The 22,238-nt window shown below is 45.7% G+C and overlaps 1 protein-coding gene across 1 annotated transcript in view; it reads right to left on the reverse strand.

Annotated features, from left to right (window-relative positions):
- LOC118376851 (fibronectin type III domain-containing protein 4) overlaps positions 1 to 22,238 on the reverse strand; it is an 88,503-nt gene that overhangs the window by 26,722 nt on the left and 39,543 nt on the right. The window contains exon 3 of the mRNA XM_052471646.1: positions 21,008 to 21,212. Coding sequence (XP_052327606.1) covers positions 21,008 to 21,212 — 205 coding nt within the window. The remainder of the gene's footprint in view (positions 1 to 21,007; positions 21,213 to 22,238) is intronic.

Consider the following 22,238-nt stretch of genomic DNA (forward strand, 5'->3'; position numbering starts at 1 on the left):
ACATCCATAGCAACTATTCTTTAACCTGTAACATACAGCCGGGAAGAACCACTGAATATCAGAGCGACGTCAACTTCCCAACATTACGACCAGGAAATACGACGTTCTCCGAAGCGGATCCTTTGTTCTCACCACCACCCAGGACATTTGATCTGATTCCAGAGGCTGACCCAAAACATTGTCGTGTCAGAAATGGTAGATGGCCTCCTGGTCAGACTTCGGAGGCGTGCACACTTCCCACCGCTTTCGAGTATACTACTCGCCAATGCCCAGTCTCTTGACAACAAGGTAGACGAAATCATAGCAAGGGTTGCCTTCCAGAGAGACATCAGAGATTGTACCAGTCTGTTTCACAGAAACATGGCTCTCTCGGGATTTGTTGTCGGAGTCGGTACAGCCACTGGATTCTTTATGCGTCGCGCCGACAGACATAAACATCTCTCCGGGAAGAAGAAGGGTGGGGGTGTATGTTTCATGATTAATGACTCATTGTGTACTCGTAACAACATACAGGAACTGAAGTCCTTTAGTTCACCTAAACATAGAATTCCTTACAATCAAATGCCGACCATATTATCTCCCAAGAGAATTCTCGTCAGTTATTGTCACAGCCGTGTATATCCCCCCTCAAGCCGATATCACGATGGACCTCAAGGAACTTCACTGGACTCTATGCAAACTGGAAACCACATATCCTCAGCCTGCATTTATTGTAGCTGGGGATTTTAACAAAGCACATTTGAGAACAAGGCTACCTAAATTCTATCAGCATATTGATTGTGGTCCTCGTGCTGGCAATACACTGGATCACTGCTAATCTATCTTCCGCGATGAATACAAGGCCTTCCCCCGCACCCCCTTTGGCAAATCTAACCACAACTCTATTTTGCTCCTCCTGTCCTATAGGCAGAAACTCAAACAGGATGTACCGTGACAAGAACTATTCGACGCTGGTCTGACCAATCGGAATCCACGCTTCAAGATTGTTTTGATCACACTGACTTGGAAATGTTCCGGGCAGCCTCAGAGAATAATATTGAATGATACGCTGATTCGGTGAGTGAGTTTATAAGAAGTGCATTGGAGATGTTGTACACAGACTATTAAAACCCGAACCAGAGACCGTGGGTAGATGGCGGCATTCGTGCAAAACTGAAAGTGCAAACCACCACATGAAAAAGACGACTGAGAGTATGGCCAAATACAAACAGTGTAGTTATTGCAAGGCAATCAAACAAGAGAAATGTCAGTATAGGGACAAAACAGAGTCACAATTCAACGGCTCAGATACGAGACGTTTGTGGCAGGGTCTACAGGGTCTATGGACTACAAAAAGAAAACCAGCCACGTCACGGACACCGACGTCTTGCTTCCAGACAAACTAAACACCTTCTTTAATAATATAATAATATAATAATAATATCATAACAATAATAATATAATAATAATATATAATAATAATATATGCCATTTAGCTGACGCTTTTATCCAAAGCGACTTATAGTCATGTGTGCATACATTCTACATATGGGTGGTCCCGGGAATCGAACCCACTACCCTGGCGTTACAAGCGCCATGCTCTACCAACTGAGCCACAGAAGGACCACTTTACCCGCTTTGAGGATAATACAGTGCCACCGACGCGGCCCGCTACCAAACATTGCTGGCCCTCCCTCTCCTTCTCCGTGGCAGACATGAATAAGACATTTAAACGTGTTAACCCTCGCAAGCCTGCTGTTGGCCTTCCACACTGTTGACCACGTCCTGCTGTTGGCCTTCCACACTGTTGACCATACCCTGCTGTTGGCCTTCCACACTGTTGACCATACCCTTCTGTTTGCCTTCGGCACTGTTGACCATACCCTTCTGTTTGCCTTCGGCACTGTTGACCATGCCCTGCTGTTGGCCTTCTACACTGTTGACCACGCCCTGCTGTTGGCCTTCAACACTGTTGACCATGCCCTGCTGTTGGCCTTCAACACTGTTGACCATACCCTGCTGTTGGCCTTCAACACTGTTGACCACGCCCTGCTGTTGGCCTTCCACACTGTTTGACCACGCCCTGCTGTTGGCCTTCACTGTTGACCACTGTTGACCATACCCTGCTGTTGGCCTTCGGCACTGTTGACCATACCCTGCTGTTGGCCTTCCACACTGTTGACCATACCCTGCTGTTGGCCTTCCGCACTGTTGACCATACCCTGCTGTTGGCCTTCCACACTGTTGACCATACCCTGCTGTTGTCCTTCAACACTGTTGACCACGTCCTGCTGTTGGCCTTCCACACTGTTGACCATGCCCTGCTGTTGGCCTTCGGCACTGTTGACCATACCCTGCTGTTGTCCTTCCACACTGTTGACCATGCCCTGCTGTTTTTTGCCTGCCGTATGCATTTACATTTACATTACATTTAAGTCATTTAGCAGACGCTCTTATCCAGAGCGACTTACAAATTGGTGCATTCACCTTATGACATCCAGTAGAATAGTCACTTTACAATAGTGCATCTAAATCTTAAAGGGGGGTGAGAAGGATTACTTATCCTATCCTAGGTATTCCTTAAAGAGGTGGGGTTTCAGGTGTCTCCGGAAGGTGGTGATTGACTCCGCTGTCCTGGCGTCGTGAGGGAGTTTGTTCCACCATTGGGGGGCCAGAGCAGCGAACAGTTTTGACTGGGCTGAGCGGGAACTGTACTTCCTCAGTGGTAGGGAGGCGAGCAGGCCAGAGGTGGATGAACGCAGTGCCCTTGTTTGGGTGTAGGGCCTGATCAGAGTTGATATGAGTTCTGTTATACTCCCAGACATGATTCAAACAGTTTTAGAAACGTCAGAGTGTTTTCTATCCAATTCTACTAATAATATGCATATATTAGCAACTGGGACTGAGCAGAAGGCAGTTTATTCTGGGCCCCTCTCTTTCATCCAATCTACTCAATCCTGCCCCTGCAGTCATAAGAAGTTATTTTAATAGAACTAACACTACAATCATACAGTAACGTTACAGTGTACAGTATTGCACCGGCGGGCCCCGGTGCAATAAATTAATAATACCAAAAGCTAACCTTGACTTGGAAGAGTTCCAGTGTTGTGTTGGACAGTCATAGCCGGATGGCTAACATAGAATTCCTCTGTTTGAGCCTGGTGTTTGAGTAACTAAACTAGCCAGTAGCATGTTCTAGCTAAGTAAGTGAAACTGAAAGAAAATGACACTCTCTCTCTCTCTCTCTCTCTCTCTCTCTCTCTCTCTCTCTCTCTCTCTCTCTCTCTCTCTCTCTCTCTCTCTCTCTCTCTCTCTCTCGCTTGCTTGAAATTCATCAATAGAAAACTGTTCAACTATTGTCTTTCTCTCTCTTTGAGTCAACTACTCATCAGTTTTTATGCACTGCAGTGCTAGCTAACTGGAACTTATGCTTTCAGTACTAGATTCATTCTCTGATCCTTTGATTGGGTGGACAACACGTCAGTTCATGCTGCAAGAGCTCTGATAAGCTGGAAGACGTCCTCCCAGAAGTTGTCATAATTACTGTGTATGTCTATGGAACGGGGTGAGAACCATGAGCCTCCTATGTTTTGTATTGAAGTCAATGTACCTAGAGGAGGACGGAAGCTAGCTGTCCTCCGGCTACACCATGGTGCTACCCTATAGAGTGCTGTTGAGGTTACTGTAGACCTAAATTTGAAAACAGTGTGTTTTAATCAATTATTTATTTACATATGAATATATTTAGTATATCTTTTTTTTAAATGACAACTTTTTCAATGTTTTAAAATGTTTATTTTTGTTAAATTCACTGAGAAGGATGGTCCTCCCCTTCCTCCTCTGAGGAGCCTCCACTGGTGTAGTCAGCGTTTTGATCTATAGAATATAATTATGACTCCGAGGCAGATACTGACAGACATAAAATCTGTTCTCCTTGGGGTTGATCCCTAACCAATACATTCATTAAATCTAACAATGACAAAGCTGCCGTTTCAATAGCACACTATGCAGTATGTGTGGATGGATGGATGGATAGGGGGAATTTGAATTTGAATAGGTTATATAATTGTTGGGGAATTTGTATAAGAATCAATGCTTTGCCCGAGTTTTCCCATCTGGAAAAACAAGCATAGTTCAATTTCATTACTGCCTAGTAAAAATATAAAAACGTACACATGTGCTTTGGCCATAAAGAGAGGCCTCCGGCATCCCAAATGGTACCCGATTTCCTATATAGTGCACTACTTTTGACCAGAGCTCAATGGGCCCTGGTTAAAAAGTAGTGCACTATAAAGGGAGTAGTGTGACGTTTGGGATGCCGGCAAAGAGTTTCTCCTTGCTCTCAGAACAGTCGTCAGGCCAGCTGGGAAAAACACTGAGTGGTGTTTTATTATATTTTATTTATACGGTGTTCTAGAATGGGACAAACCTGGCTCAGCATGCATACTGCAGCAATGAAACTGACTCCGGGTCTGCTTCCCAAAATGGCACCCTGTTCTCTATTCAGGATACTAATTTAGACCAGGGCCCATAGGGGTTGGTATATAGTATACTACTTTAGACCAGGACCCATAGAGGTTGGTATATAGTATACTACATTAGACCAGGACCCTTAGGGGTTGGTATATAGTATACTACTGTACCCCAGGGCTCATAGGGGTTGGTATATAGTACTTTAGACCACTCATAGGGGTTGGTATTTAGTATACTTTAGACCAGGGCTCAGGGCTAGACCAGGGCTCATAGGGGTTGGTATTTAGTATACTACTGTAGACCAGGGCTCATAGGGGTTGGTATATAGTATACTACATTAGACCAGGGCCCATAGGGGTTGGTATATAGTATACTACTTTAGACCAGGACCCATAGGGGTTGGTATATAGTATACTACTTTAGACCAGGACCCATAGGGGTTGGTATATAGTATACTACTTTAGACCAGGACCCATAGGGGTTGGTATATAGTATACTACATTAGACCAGGGCCCATAGGGGTTGGTATATAGTATACTACTTTAGACCAGGACCCATAGGGGTTGGTATATAGTATACTACTGTAGACCAGGACCCATAGGGGTTAGTTTGCCCAAAACCCTATGAATAGGCAATATGGGTTAGTATATAGTATACTACTTTAGAACAGGACCCATAAGGGTTGGTATATAGCAAACGCTAGCTAACGCACACAGATTAGCATCACTGTAGTGCTATTCACCAACTGTACGACTTGACTAGTTCAGTGTTAGCTAGCTACATAGCTGTCTTTGTTTCCAAGATAATTGTGTAGTTTAGTGTGTGTAGCCTTGGAGTGATTATCTTAATTCACTGAGGTTCGCTAGCCAGCTATTTGTCGTCCTTAACGTAGGAGACTCTGCTAGCTAGCCAACAGCTAACAGCTAACAGCTAGCCAACGTCTACTGAATAGAACCCAACAACCCGGTCGCATTCACAGGTAGTATCACATTTTCATTTCATTACAGTACAACGGTTTGATTTGTTTGATCGTAGCTAGCTACATAGCTAGCTACATAGCCGTCTTTGTTTCAAAGATAATTGTGTAGTCTAGACCGATTTCCTAGGTTAGCATTAGCCAGCTATTGTCGTTCTTTTAACTCAACGTAACGTAAACAACACTGCTAGCTAACCAGCTAGCCCCCGAACAGCAGCACTGTAGAAATTATTACACTCAACGGAACGACTTGATTAGTGTAGTGTCAACAACGCAGCTACTGCCAGCTAGCCTACTTTAGCAGTACTGTATCATTTTAATCATTTTAGTCAATAAGATTCTTGCTACGTAAGCTTAACTTTCTGAACATTCGAGACGTGTAGTCCGCTTGTCATTCCAATTTCCTTGCATTAGCGTAGCCTTTTCTGTAGCCTGTCAACTATGTGTCTGTCTATCCCTGTTCTCTCCTCTCTGCACAGACCATACAAACGCTCCACATAGCGTGGCCGCTGACCACCCTGACCTGGTGGTCCCAGCGCGTACGACCCACGTGGAGTTCCAGGTCTCTGGTAGCCTCTGGAACTGCCAATCTGCGGCCAACAAGGCAGAGTTCATCTCAGCCTATGCCTCCCTCCAGTCCCTTGACTTCTTGGCACTGACGGAAACATGGATCACCACAGATAACACTGCTACTCCTACTGCTCTCTCCTCGTCCGCCCACGTGTTCTCGCACACCCCGAGAGCTTCTGGTCAGCGGGGTGGTGGCACCGGGATCCTCATCTCTCCCAAGTGGTCATTCTCTTTCTCCCCTTACCCATCTGTCTATTGCCTCCTTTGAATTCCATGCTGTCACAGTTACCAGCCCTTTCAAGCTTAACATCCTTATCATTTATCGCCCTCCAGGTTCCTCGGAGAGTTCATCAATGAGCTTGATGCCTTGATAAGCTCCTTTCCTGAGGACGGCTCACCTCTCACAGTTCTGGGCGACTTTAACCTCCCCACGTCTACCTTTGACTCATTCCTCTCTGCCTCCTTCTTTCCACTCCTCTCCTCTTTTGACCTCACCCTCTCACCTTCCCCCTACTCACAAGGCAGGCAATACGCTTGACCTCATCTTTACTAGATGCTGTTCTTCCACTAACCTCATTGCAACTCCCCTCCAAGTCTCCGACCACTACCTTGTATCCTTTTCCCTCTCGCTCTCATCCAACACTTCCCACACTGCCCCTACTCGGATGGTATCGCGCCGTCCCAACCTTCGCTCTCTCTCCCCCGCTACTCTCTCCTCTTCCATCCTATCTTCTCTTCCCTCTGCTCAAACTTTCTCCAACCTATCTCCTGATTCTGCCTCCTCAACCCTCCTCTCCTCCCTTACTGCATCCTTTGACTCCCTATGTCCCCTATCCTCCAGGCCGGCTCGGTCCTCCCTCCCGCCTCCGTGGCTCGACGACTCATTGCGAGCTCACAGAACAGGGCCAGGGCAGCCGAGCGGAAATGGAGGAAAACTCGCCTCCCTGCGGACCTGGCATCCTTTCACTCCCTCCTCTCTACATTTTCCTCCTCTGTCTCTGCTGCTAAAGCCACTTTCTACCACTCTAAATTCCAAGCATCTGCCTCTAACCCTAGGAAGCTCTTTGCCACCTTCTCCTCCCTCCTGAATCCTCCCCCCTGAAACCTCCTCCCTCTCTGCAGATGACTTCGTCAACCATTTTGAAAAGAAGGTCGATGACATCCGATCCTCGTTTGCTAAGTCAAACGACACTGCTGGTTCTGCCCACACTGCCCTACCCTATGCTCTGACCTCTTTCTCCCCTCTCTCCAGATGAAAGCGTCTGCTAAATGACTCTAAATGTGACGGTAGTAAGAAAGCAAAACGCATCCCAACAACCTGCCCGACTTGACCCTATCCCCTCCTTTTCTCCAGACCATTTCCGGAGACCTTCTCCCTTACCTCACCTTGATCATCAACTCATCCCTGACCGCTGGCTATGTCCTCCCGTCTTCAAGAGAGCGAGAGTTGCACCCCTTCTGAAAAAACCTACACTCGATCCCTCCGATGTCAACAACTACAGACCAGTATCCTTCTCTACAGTTGGCACTATTTCTCCTCTCCAAAACTCAGAGGACCTTGAGCGTGGTAATTTTCCCTGGGCCAGCTCTACCGCTATCAAACTCTCAGAATGACCAGTCCTTCTGGTGATCCAAATCAGTCAGGTTTCAAGACTAGTCATTCAACTGAGACTGCTGATTTCAATCTGTATCACCTGCCTCTGAGGCGAACCGCACTGCTAAACATAGAACTTCCCTCCTCTGCAAACAAACATCATCCTTCTAGACCATCGGCTGCCTTCCATACTGTGAACCAACAGATCCTCCTCTCCACCCTCTCCGAGTTGTGGCAGTACCCCCCCGTGCGGACTCCCCACGCTTGATTAGGGAGGGTCCTACCTGACAGGTCGTCCTGTCCAGGTGGCGTGGCGCGAGAATCTGTCTCCCTCACCACGCGCTCTCACCACTGGTGTCCCCCAGGGCTCTGTTCTAGGCCCCTCTTATTCTCGCTATACACCAAGTCACTTGGCTCTGTCATAACCTCACATGGTCTCTCCTATCATTGCTATGCAGACGACACACAATTAATCTTCTCCTTTCCCCTTCTGATGACCAGGTGGCGAATCGCATCTCTGCATGTCTGGCAGACATATCAGTGTGGATGACGGATCACCACCTCAAGCTGAACCTCAGCAAGACGGAGCTCTCTTCCTCCCGGGAAGGGACTGACCGTTCCATGATCTCGCCATCACGGCTGACAACTCCATTGTGTCCTCCTCCCAGAGCGCTAAGAACCTCTGGGCGTGATCCTGGACAACACCCTGACGTTCTCAACTAACATCAAGGCGGTGTCCCGTTCCTGTAGGTTCATGCTCTACAACATCCGCAGAGCGGGACCCTGCCTCACACAGGAAGCGGCGCAGGTCCCTAATCCAGGCACTTGTCATCTCCCGTCTTGATTACTGCAGCGGCGCCGGCTGCGGCTGGGCTCCTGCCTGTGCCATTAAACCCCTACAACTCATCCAGAACGCCGCAGCCCGTCTGGTGTTCAACCTTCCCAAGTTCTCTCACGTCACCCCGCTCCTCCGCTCTCTCCACTGGCATCCAGTTGAAGCTCCGCATCCGCTACAAGACCATGGTGCTCGCCACGGAGCTGTGAGGGGAACGGCACGACAGTGGCTCAGTACCTCCAGGCTCTGATCAGGCCCTACACCCAAACAAGGGCACTGCGTTCATCCACCTCTGGCCTGCTCGCCTCCCTACCACTGAGGAAGTACAGTTCCCGCTCAGCCCAGTCAAAACTGTTCGCTGCTCTGGACAGGCCCCCAATGGTGGAACAAACTCCCTCACGACGCCAGGACAGCGGAGTCAATCACCACCTTCCGGAGACACCTGAAACCCCACCTCTTCAAGGAATACCTAGGATAGGGTAAGTAAGGGTAAGTAATCCTTCTCACCCCCCTCACCCCCCCAACAAGATTTAGATGCAAGTGGCTGTTCCACTGGTTGTCATAAGGTGTATGCACCAATTTGTAAGTCGCTCTGGATAAGAGCGTCTGCTAAATGACTTAAATGTAAATGTAAATGTATATAGTATACTACTTGGACCAGGGCCCATAGGGGTTGGTATATAGTATACTACATTAGACCAGGGCTCATAGGGGTTGGTATATAGTATACTACTTTGGACCAGGGCCCATAAGGGTTGGTATATAGTATACTACTTTAGACCAGGACCCTTAGGGGTCGGTATATAGTATACTACTTTAGACCAGGACCCATAAGGGTTGGTATATAGTATACTACTTTGGACCAGGGCCCATAGGGGTTGGTACAGAGTATACTACTTTAGACCAGGGCCCATAGGGGTTGGTACAGAGTATACTACTTTAGACCAGGACCCTATGAATATGGAATATGGTTATTTGGATGTAAAAATGTCAAGTCTTTGTACTCTATGTGAACTGTGTACTCCGTTGTAGAAATATCCACACATCTGGTAAAGAGGTCCTTTTAGACAACATTACTGTGAGACTTGAAACGAAAGACAGGTTCTGACTGATGATTAACTCACTATCTAAAACCAGCTGCATGGGCTTGACAACAGACAACAGGAGACACCTGAAACCCCACCTCTTTAAGGAATACCTAGGATAGGATAAAGTAATCCTTCTCACCACCCCCTTTAAGATTTAGATGCACTATTGTAAAGTGACTGTTCTACTGGATGTCATAAGGTAAATGAGGCAATTTGTAAGTCGCTCTGGATAAGAGCGTACTTTTAATGACTTAAATGTAAATGTAAATGTAGTAAGAAAGCAAAACACAACGCTGTCTGCAATAAGCTGTAGACAGACTGTATGAACACAAACACGTCTTTGCAGCAGGAGAAAGATACGCTTGTTTAGCTCAAATTAATGGTGCAGTTGATTGTCTACAACTGTAGACGGACTGAATCGTTCCAGAGGTAAATCGAATCAAGTAAACCAGCCCCTCCTCCTATTCCTCCTCCACCAAGCTTTACAGTTGGCACTATGCATTGGTGTAGGTAGCGTTGTCCTGACATCCGCCTAACCCAGAAGCGTGATGCATGACTCCAGAGAACGTGTTTCCGTTGCTCCAGAGCTTTACACCACTACATCCAACGCTTGGCATTGCACGTGTTGAGCTTAGGCTTCTGTGCGGCTGCTCGGCCATGGAAACCCATTTCATGAAGCTCCTGACGAACAGTTGTTGTGCGGACGTTGCTTCCCAGAGGCCGTTTGGAACAAGGTAGTGAGTGTTGCAACCGATGACAGGCAATTTTTTTGCGAGCTTCGCGCTAAGCCCTTCTGCAGTCCACGGTCCCGTTCTGTGAGCTTGTGTGGACTACCACTTTGTGGCTGAGCCGTTGTTGCTCCTAGACATTTCCGCTTCACAGTAACATCACTTAGAGTTGAGCAGATCAGCTCTAGCAGAGTAGACCTTTGACAAACTGACTTGTTGGAAAGGTGACACTCTATGACTGTGACACGTTGAAAGTCACTGAGCTCTTCGATAAGACCATTCTAATAACATTGTTTGTCTATGGAGCATGCATGGCTGTGTGGTCGATTTTATACACCTGTCAGCAATGGGTGTGGCTGAAATAGCCAAATCCACTCACTCCACAAATTTCAAAGGGGTGTCCACATATTTTGGTATATGCTGTATATATATATATACAGTAACTTATATATTATATATATATACAGTACAATTCAAAAGTTTGGACACACCTACTCAGTCAAGGGTGTTTCTTTTATTTCTACTATTTTCTACATTCTAGAATAATAGTGAAGACTCCATAAACTATGAAATAACACATATGGTATCATGTAGTAACCAAAAAAGTGTTAAACAAATTAAAATGTATTTTATATTGGAGATTCTTCAAAGTTGCCTTGATGACAGATTTGCACACTCTTGGCATTCTCTCAACCAGCTTCACCTGGAAGGCTTTTCCAACAGTCTTGAAGGAGTTCCCACATGAGCACTTGTTGAGCACTTGTTGGCTGCTTTTCTTTCACTCTGCGAAACTGTCAAAAACTCATCCCAAACCATCTCAATTGGGTTGAGGTCGGGTGATTGTGGAGGTCAGGTCATCTGATGCAGCACTCCACCCCTCTCCTTGGTCAAATAGCCCTTACACAGCCTGTTTTGGGTCATTGTCCTGTTGAAAAACAAATGATAGACCCACTAAGCGCAAACCAGATGGGATGGGGTATCGCTGCAGAATGCTGTGGTAGCCATGCTGGTTAAGTGTGCCTTGAATTCTAAATAAATCACAGAAAGTGTCCCCAGTAAAGCACCCCCACACCTCCTCCTCCACACATGTGGTGATCATCCTGCTATGCGTCTCACAAAGACACAGTGGTTGGTACCTTGTCACAACACAACTGACTGGCACAAACGCATTAGAAGGAAAGAAATTCCACAAATTAACTTTTAACAAGGCACACCTGTTAATTGAAATGCAATCCAGGCATTCCAAGCAGCCAACAAGTGCTCAGCATGTATGGGAACTCCTTCAAGACTGTTGGAAAAGCATTCCAGGTGAAGCTGGTTGAGAGAATGCCTTATGACCCCTCTGCGGCGTCACAAAGAACCGGATGCATCTGTTTTTTAAGGGAAATGGAAAGAGAGCCTGTGACGCTACTATTTCATGGGCAAAGTGGGCAAACTTAGGCAGGAAATGCCAACAACGAACAGTGAGCAATTGTATTCATGCATCATTTTTTTTTAAATACAAGAAAAGCATTGCAAGTTTGAATTTTGTAAAGTTAGTGTGGGAGAGGTGGAAAAATATTTTTTTATGGATCAATAATGACAAACCTCCTGGCATTGACAACTTAGATGGAAAGCTACTGAGGATGGTAGTTGACTCTATAGCCACTCCTTTCTATCATATTTTTGTTGTATCTGGCCTCGGGCCTGGAGGGAAGCCAAAGTGATTCCGTTACCCAAGAGTGGTAAAGTGGCCTTTCCTGGTTCTAGCAGCAGACCTATAAGCTTGCTGCCACTTAAAAATCATACAATGTGATTTTTTTTATTTTTGTTTTAGATTCCGTCTCTCAAAGTTGAAGTGTACCTATGATAAAAATTACAGACCTCTACATGCTTTCTAAGTAGTAAAACCTGCAAAATCGGCAGTGTATAAAATACTTGTTCTCCCCACTGTATGCATTGATATGTAGGCTACATGTGCCTTTAAAAAAAATGTATGTAGTTCTGTCTTTGAGCTGTTCTTGTCTAATGATGTTCTGTATTATGTAATTCTGTATTGTGTTTTGTGTTTTGTGTGGACCCCAGGAAGAGTAGCTGCTGCTTTTGCTAATGGGATCCTAATAAAATACCAAAAGCTCCTCTCCCTCTCCTCTCCTCTCCTTTCCTCTCCTCTCCTTTCTCCTCTCCTCTCCTCTCCTCTCTGAGCAATAACAAGCCCATAGATACCAAGATAATGCAACTGTAACTCTGAGATAACAACCACCATTAATCTTCCTGAGGTCAGGGGGTTATCACTGTTAGCGATATTGCTAATAGATATAGTATGTTCTTTGCAGTAGCCTACAAGGAGTGTGCCTGAAGTGCTTCATCGTCTCATTTTCAGTAAGTTTCAGGAGTACAGTTCAAGACGTGTGTGGTTGAGAGGTAAATCATTATCATGTGTGGTTGCGAGGTAAAGCATTATCATGTGCGTGGTTGAGAGGTAAAGCATTATCACGTGTGTGGTTGATGGGTAAAGCATTATCATGTGTGGTTTAGAGGTAAAGCATTATCATGTGTGGTTGAGAGGTAAATCATTATCATGTGTGGTTGAGAGGTAAATCATTATCATGTGTGGTTGAGAGGTAAATCATTATCATGTGTGGTTTAGAGGTAAATCATTATCATGTGTGGTTTAGAGGTAAATCATTATCATGTGTGGTTGAGAGGTAAAGCATTATCATGTGTGGTTGAGAGGGTAAATCATTATCATGTGTGGTTGAGAGGTAAATCATTATCATGTGTGGTTGCGAGGTAAAGCATTATCATGCGTGGTTGCGAGGTAAAGCATTATCATGTGTGTCGTTGCGAGGTAAAGCATTATCATGTGTGGTTGAGAGGTAAATCATTATCATGTGTGGTTGAGAGGTAAAGCATTATCATGTGTGGTTGAGAGGTAAAGCATTATCATGTGTGGTTGAGAGGTAAAGCATTATCATGTGTGGTTGAGAGGGTAAAGCATTATCATGTGTGGTTGAGAGGGTAAATCATTATCACGTGTGGTTGAGAGGTAAATCATTATCATGTGTGGTTGCGAGGTAAAGCATTATCATGTGTGGTTGAGAGGTAAAGCATTATCATGCGTGGTTGCGAGGTAAAGCATTATCATGTGTGTGTTGCGAGGTAAAGCATTATCATGTGTGGTTGAGAGGTAAATCATTATCATGCGTGGTTGCGAGGTAAAGCATTATCATGTGTGTCGTTATGAGGTAAAGCATTATCATGTGTGGTTGCGAGGTAAAGCATTATCATGCGTGGTTGCGAGGTAAAGCATTATCATGTGTGTCGTTGCGAGGTAAAGCATTATCGTGTGTGGTTGAGAGGTAAATCATTATCATGTGTGTCGCTGCGAGGTAAAGCATTATCATGTGTGGTTGAGAGGTAAATCATTATCATGTGTGGTTGAGAGGTAAAGCATTATCATGTGTGGTTGAGAGGTAAAGCATTATCATGTGTGGTTGAGAGGTAAAGCATTATCATGTGTGGTTGAGAGGTAAAGCATTATCATGTGTGGTTGAGAGGGTAAATCATTATCATGTGTGGTTGAGAGGTAAATCATTATCATGTGTGGTTGCGAGGTAAAGCATTATCATGTGTGGTTGAGAGGTAAAGCATTATCATGCGTGGTTGCGAGGTAAAGCATTATCATGTGTGTCGTTGCGAGGTAAAGCATTATCATGTGTGGTTGAGAGGTAAATCATTATCATGCGTGGTTGCGAGGTAAAGCATTATCATGTGTGTGAGGTAAAGCATTATCATGTGTGGTTGCGAGGTAAAGCATTATCATGCGCGGTTGCGAGGTAAAGCATTATCATGTGTGTCGTTGAGGTAAAGCATTATCATGTGTGGTTGAGAGGTAAATCATTATCATGTGTGGTTGAGAGGTAAAGCATTATCATGTGTGGTTGAGATGTAATCTTGGACACCCAGCACATCTGTCTACAAGTGAAATGGTGAAAGAGCTTGACCAAGACATAGAGAAATTAATAGATGAGTCTCATTCAGCTCTTTCACTCTGTTGATCCTGCAAGCATATCTATTGTCGATCATGCTAGCCTTTCTCTTGTTGATTATGCTAGCCTTTCTCTTGTTGATTATGCTAGCCTTTCTCTGGTTGATTCTGCTAGCCTTTCTCTGGTTGATTATGCTAGCCTTTCTCTGGTTGATTATGCTAGCCTTTCTCTTGTTGATTATGCTAGCCTTTCTCTTGTTGATTATGCTAGCCTTTCTCTTGTTGATTATGCTAGCCTTTCTCTGGTTGATTTTGCTAGCCTTTCTCTGGTTGATTATGCTAGCCTTTCTCTGGTTGATTATGCTAGCCTTTCTCTTGTTGATTATGCTAGCCTTTCTCTTGTTGATTATGCTAGCCTTTCACTTGTTGATCATGCTAGTCTATCTATTGTCGATCCTGCTAGCCTTTCTCTGGTTGATTATGCTAGCCTTTCTCTTGTTGATTATTCCAGCCTTTCTCTTGTTGATTATGCTAGCCTTTCACTTGTTGATCATGCTAGTCTGTCTATTGTCGATCCTGCTAGCCTTTCTCTGGTTGATTATGCTAGCCTTTCTCTTGTTGATTATGCTAGCCTTTCTCTGGTTGATTATGCTAGCCTTTCTCTGGTTGATTATGCTAGCCTTTCTCTGGTTGATTATGCTAGCCTTTCTCTGGTTGATTATGCTAGCCTTTCTCTGGTTGATTATGCTAGCCTTTCTCTGGTTGATTATGCTAGCCTTTCTCTGGTTGATTATGCTAGCCTTTCTCTTGTTGATTATGCTAGCCTTTCTCTGGTTGATTATGCTAGCCTTTCTCTTGTTGATTATGCTAGCCTTTCTCTTGTTGATTATGCTAGCCTTTCTCTTGTTCATCATGCTAGCCTTTCTCTTGTTGATCATGCTAGCCTTTCTCTGGTTGATTATGCTAGCCTTTCTCTGGTTGATTATGCTAGCCTTTCTCTTGTTGATTATGCTAGCCTTTCTCTGGTTGATTATGCTAGCCTTTCTCTGGTTGATTATGCTAGCCTTTCTCTGGTTGATTATGCTAGCCTTTCTCTTGTTCATCATGCTAGCCTTTCTCTTGTTGATCATGCTAGCCTTTCTCTGGTTGATTATGCTAGCCTTTCTCTGGTTGATTATGCTAGCCTATCTATTGTCGATCCTGTTAGCCACATTGATGATTCACTGTACAGAACCTGATAGACTACCACACCATCATTACTTAAACCACACCATCACTACTTAAACCCCACCATCATCTCCTTCACGTTCATTCCACCATGTCCATCTGTGCTGACTGGGAGTACAGACAGCTATTGAAGCCTCAGTCGATTGGTCATGGCCCCACCGATTTCAGAAGCAGCCATCGGCGTAGCCCAGGACCCGACTTGAAGTGTTTTAGAGTGTGTGTCAGAATCCTGATTACCCGGAGTGAGATAGAGTTGCTTAATTTCACAGCAGCCTGCAGCAATGTGTGGAGAGAGAGAGAGAGAGAGAGAGAGAGAGAGAGAGAGAGAGAGAGAGAGAGAGAGAGAGAGAGAGAGAGAGAGAGAGAGAGAGAGAGAGAGAGAGAGAGAGAGGGAGAGAAAAGTGGAGAGAGCGAGATGGAAACTTTCTTACTTTGTTACCCCAGGAATTATTAGGTTTTATTACATACAGTCAGGAGGAACTATTGGATAGAAGAGCAATGTCAACTCACCAACATTATGACCAGGAATACGACTTTCCCGAAGCGGATCCTCTGTTTGGTCCACCACCCAGGACAATGGATCGGATCCCAGCCGGCGAACCAAAACAATGGCGCCGCAGAAGGGGCAGACGGAGCGGTCTTCTGGTCAGGCTCCGTAGACGGGCACATCGCCCACACATCGTATGCTCCCTAGTATACTATACTACTAGCCAATGTCCAGTCTCTTGACAACAAGGTAGACGAAATCCAAGCAAGGGTTGCCTTCCAGAGAGACATCAGAGATTGTAACGTTCTTTGTTTCACGGAAACATGGCTCACTCGGGATATACGTTATCAGAGTCGGTACAGCCACCCGGTTTCTTCACGCATCACGCAGACAGAAACAAGCATCTCTCTGGTAAGAAGAGGGGCAGGGGTGTATGCCTTATGCAAATATGACCGAATACAAACAGTGTAGCTATTCCCTCCGCAAGGCAATCAAACAAGCTAAGGGTCAGTATAGAGACAAAGTAGAGTCACAATTCCACGGCTCAGACACAAGAGGTATATGGCAGGGTCTACAGTTAATCACGGACTACAAAAGGAAAACCAGCCCTGTTGCGGACCAGGATGTCTTGCTCCTAGACAGACTAAACAACTTCTTTGCTCGCTTTGAGGACAATACAGTGCCACTGACACAGCCCGCTGCCAAAACCTGCGGGCTCTCCTTCACTGCAGCCGACGTGAGTAAAACATTTAAACGTGTTAACCCTCGCAAGGCTGCCGGCCCAGAAGGCATCCCCAGCCGTGTCCTCAGAGCATACGCAGACCAGCTGGCTGGTATGTATACGGACATGTTCAATTAATCCTTATCCCAGTCTGTTGTGCCCACATGCTTCAAGATGGCCACCATTGTTCCTATTCCGAAGAAAGCTAAGGTAACTGAACTAAACGACTACCGCCCCGTAGCACTCACTTCCGTCATCATGAAGTGCTTTGAGAGACTAGTCAAGGACCATATCACCTCCACCCTACCTGACACCCTAGACCCACTCCAATTTGCTTACTGCCCCAATAGGTCCACAGACAACGCAAACGCAATCACTCTGCACACTGCACTAACCCATCTGGACAAGATGAATACCTATGTAAGAATGCTGTTCATCGACTACAGCTCAGCATTCAACACCATAGTACCCTCCAAACTCGTCATTAAGCTCTAGACCCTGGGTCTCGACCCCGCCCTGTGCAACTGGGTGCTGGACTTCCTGACGGGCCGCCCCCAGGTCGTGAGGGTAGGTAACAACATCTGATCCTCAACACTGGGGCCCCACAAGGGTGCGTTCTCAGCCCTCTCCAGTACTCCCTGTTCGCCCATGACTGCGTGGCCATGCACGCCTCCAACTCAATCATTAAGTTTGCGGATGACACTACAGTTGTAGGCTTGATTACCAACAACGACGAGACAGCCTACAGGGAGGAGGTGAGGGCCCTCAGAGTGTGGTGTCAGGAAAATAACCTCACACTCAACAAAACAAAACAAAAGAGATGATCGTGGACTTCAGGAAATGGCAGAGGGAACACCCCCCTATCCACATCGACGGGACAGTAGTGGAGAAGGTGGAAAGTTTTAAGTTCCTCGGCGTACACATCATCAACTCGAAACACAAGCATTTCGCTACACTTGCATTAACATCTGCTAACCATGTGTATGTGACAAATACATTTGATTTGATTTGAGAGGGGGAGAGAAAGAGACAGAGAGACAGAGAGAGAGAGACAGAGAGAGAGAGAGAGAGAGAGAGAGAGAGAGAGAGAGAGGGGGGGTAGTGACAAAAAGATCAGGATAGAGAAAGGGATATGGGAAGAAAGAGAGAGACTTGGACTCTGTCAATAATGCTGGGAGAACTATGGTAGAGACAGTGGAGGCCCCTGGGAGCGGCTGGGAGAGCAGTCCTGAAGGCGACAGGCACTTAACCAGCCTCACCGGCTCATCAAATACTTTAAGCCTTTGCTCTAGCCTGCCTGGAGTGCCAGATGGGTTTAGTTCGCAGTTTTTTTATTTAAATTGTGCCAGCCAAGGTCAATCAAGCCCCACTCGAGAAACAGAGAGATGCAGAGAGACAGAGAGAGAGAGAGAGACAGAGAGAGAGAGAGAGAGAGAGAGAGAGAGAGAGAGAGAGAGAGAGAGAGAGAGAGAGAGAGAGAGAGAGAGAGAGAGAGAGAGAGAGAGAGAGAGAGAGAGAGAGACAGAGACAGAGACAGAGACAGAGACAGAGTGCAGGAAGAATAGCAGGGTCGTCCTCTTCAATACGTGGGGCTTCCTGTCTTCTGTACCTCTGAAGGCAGAAAGCTACCTGAGGTGTGTGGGTGTTCAGAATGGTGAACTTACTAAATGACTAGAGTTGACTGTGTGATATTAGGTTGCTTCTGTGTAAATATTTTCCGTCTGGACTTTAATGATTTGTATGTGGGATAGAACGTGATTGGTCTCAGGTAAAACACTTCTGCTCTGTTAATAATGTGTCAATAACAGTGTGTCCTACGCACTGGTAATTCACTGTAATTTACAATGATGTTAACGATGCACTGGTAATTAACTGTAATTTACAATGATGTTGAAGAGGCACTGGTAATTAACTGTAAATTACAATGATGTTAAAGGTGCACTGGTAAATAACTGTAATTTACAATGATGTTGCTGTTGATTTGATTTGATTTATATTATATGATTAAGAACCTCATTAAAACCTCACTACAGACACTGAATCGATCATTTAAAAGTGCCAATCCCATGGCCCATATTCTGTATGATGAAACTGAAGTCCAAGGTTAGTGTGACTGTACCTTGGTTGGAATGTTAAGGGTCAGGACACAGGCGTCAGAGTTACCTTGGTTGGAGGGTTAGTGTTAGGGGTCAGGGGTCAGGGTTACCTTGGTTGGAGGGTTAGTGTTAGGGGTCAGGGGTCAGGGTTACCTTGGTTGGAGGGTTAGTGATAGGGGTCAGGATTACCTTGGTTGGAGGGTTAGTGATAGGGGTCAGGATTACCTTGGTTGGAGGGTTAGTGATAGGGGTCAGGATTACCTTGGTTGGAGGGTTAGTGATAGGGGTCAGGATTACCTTGGTTGGAGGGTTAGTGATAGGGGTCAGGGTTACCTTGGTTGGAGGGTTAGTGATAGGGGTCAGGATTACCTTGGTTGGAGGGTTAGTGATAGGGGTGTTGTGTCTTTACTATCATTAACTGAAGACATAGTTTTTATCAATGATTCTTTGTAATTAGTTATTACGCGATCATACTGATTAATCATGTAACTGTAATTAACCAGGAAGTCGGGGCACCAAGGAAAAATATTCAGATTACAAAGTTATAATTTCCTAAAATAATTTTTCAGATATTTTATCTGATCAATTAGTCTTCGAATTAATGAATGATTTACTTTACCTCACGTTAGTCTCATTCCAAACATCGTAAATTGTTGGTTATCTGCACGAACCCAGTCTTCACTATGGGTCATCCATACATCAATTGTCTTCAATCATTTATTTATTACTCACTAAGTAATTCACAGAAATGCATAAACAAACAAACAAACAAGGTAAATGTGGTTACATGAGAATGTGCCCCTAGTGGGCTGAACCGGCATGGCGGCTTGTTAGACAAAAGGGGAAGTGGGGTTCGACTAAGAAGCGTGATAATTATAACAATTGAAATGCTAATCCTTTGCACAATTGCAATCAATATATATATATATTTACGCTCAGTGTGTCGTCTTGATCGCTGGTGAAAAGTGTGTTTCTTTTGTAGAATTGTCCGTCTCTCTCCCTCTCTCTCTCTGTCGTGGTTATAGTGGATAGTTCAGAGTGACATCCATTCGTTTCGTTACAGAATGAAAGTTTCAGTGGTTGTCGTTCTTCGCGTTCAATGATACCGAATTCCTAGCTGCAGACTAGTAATTGATATCAAAGACTTGTTCTTATTCTGTCGGTATCGATAGTCTAAGAGTTTAACCACGTGGTATGGTTAAAAGATTCAGCAATGGTCTACAACCTTTGTCCTCCTAATGGAGAAAAACATGGTCTGCGACCTTCAGCCATCTCGTAATTGAGGTAAGCTCGGTCTGCTGATCGAAAACCCGAGTGGGGGTTTCATTCGGAAGGCAGAAAAGGGCTGTCCCAGGACGCCTGACCCTAACCGGGTTCAGGGGTGGTCCTCTGATTTAGTTAACTCCAATCCCCTTTTTGAGTTTTCCTTCATTAAACAGTCCAAAATCACACTGTAAAATTGTGTAAACAGTATCATACTCACTCATTCATCTTATACAACAATTAGATGTAAACCTCATATCTGAGGCTATTATATAAACAGCGTTATGGTAATATGGCCCCACCGTATCCCATGAGCTTCCCCAAGTTGTGACACCAATTTGTAGCTGGATTCTTCACCGATCTTTTATACTTTCTCCTGAACATGAAATTTGTTCGTACCTCATGTTCTGTGAGGTAGTAGGATTTCCTTTGTCCTCTATGAAAATCTACTCTGCCTATACTGTGTGTCCATGAGGAGATCCTCAGGAATTTATGACATCTCTCTGACCACAGCAGCCTAGTTGAAGGAGGCAAAGGGGAGGCAGGGAGAGGGGGCTCGCTATACCCAAAGAGGCCAACGTCGTGACAGGGGTCTGAGGTCAGGGTTACCTTGGTTGGAGCTGTTGAAGAGTGAGGGTTAGTGTTAGGGGTCAGGGGTCACCTTGGTTGGAGTGTTAGTGTTAGGGGTCAGGGGTCAGGATTACCTTGGTTGGAGGGTTAGTGCTAGGGGTCAGGGTTTCCTTGGTTGGAGCTGTTAAAGAGTGAGGGTTAGTGTAAGGGGTCAGGGGTCAGGGTCACCTTGGTTGGAGGGTTAGTGTTGGGGGTCAGGGTTACCTTTTTCGAATTGTTAATGTTGGGGGTCAGGATTACCTTGGCAGGAGGGATAGTGTTGGGGGTCAGGGTTATCTTGGTTGGAAGGTTAGTGATAGGGGTCAGGGTTAGCTTGGTTGGAGCTGTTGAAGAGTGAGGGTTAGTGTAAGGGGTCAGTGGTCAGGGTTACCTTGGTTGGAGCTGTTGGAGGGGAAGCGGTCAGACTTCTTGAGGGTTCTGAAGTGAACCCTCTTGCTGGCCTGACTCTCTCCGTACAGACCAATAGACTGGACCTGGATAATATAGTCTGTCTCCTGGTCCAGATCCCACAGAACACAGCTCCTGCTGGTGGTGTTCACCTCTCTGATGAAGCGCTGGGTGTGGCCCTCCTGCCTCTGAGATATAACACAGAGATATAGGGTAGAAAGGTTTGAGGTGAGATGGAAACTAACGACCTCCCCACAGTCCTCCCTGCTCTCTCTGTCTAACTCCCCACAGTCCTCCCTGCTCTCCCTGTCTAGCTGCCCACAGTCCTCCCTGTCTAACTGCCCACAGTCCTCCCTGGCTAACTCCCCACAGTCCTCCCTGCTCTCTCTGTCTAACTTCTGAGTGCCACAGACACAGACTATGATGAAAAGCCATTGAAATAACCATTTAGATGTTGTACAGACTGTCACTAGCGCAGGATGAATGGAAGTACTCACACCTAAACAGACATGAGGCTGTATATATCCCTTTCTTCAACATCATCATGCTTAGATAATTTCACGATTCTAACAGAGATGGGAAGTGGCTCTACGACCATAGCAAATAAGAGGATAGTGAGGACAGCCTTGTCTGGTTCCACGCTTTAATGAAAAGTATTGCGATTTACTGCCTTTTGGATTACCTGAGGTTGATAGGGTATGTGTCACGCCCTGATCAGTTTCACATGTCCTTGTGCACGTCTTCACCCCCTCCAGGTGTCGCCCATCTTCTCCACTTATCCCCTGGGTATTTATACTTGTGTTTTCTGTCTGTCTGTGCCAGTTCGTCTCGTTTGTTCAAGTCAAACCAACGTTTTGTCACAGCTCCCGTCTTTTCCACAAGTCTCTTTTTTTCTAGTCTTCCTGGTTTTTGACCCTTGACTGTCCTGACCCTGTACCCGCCCACCTGACCTGACCCTGAGCCTGCCTGCCGTCCTGAACCTTGACCTCTACTCTGGATTAACGACCTCTGCCTGACCTGACCCTGAGCCTGCCTGCCGTCCTGAACCTTGACCTCTACTCTGGATTACCGACCTCTGCCTGACCTGACCCTGAGCCTGCCTGCCGTCCTGAACCTTGACCTCTACTCTGGATTACCGACCTCTGCCTGACCTGACCCTGAGCCTTCCTGCCGTCCTGTACCTTGGTCTCTACTCTGGAGTTACCGACCTCTGC

This window comes from Oncorhynchus keta, chromosome 19 (genome assembly GCF_023373465.1).
Source record: "Oncorhynchus keta strain PuntledgeMale-10-30-2019 chromosome 19, Oket_V2, whole genome shotgun sequence".
Taxonomy (NCBI): Eukaryota; Metazoa; Chordata; class Actinopteri; order Salmoniformes; family Salmonidae; genus Oncorhynchus; species Oncorhynchus keta.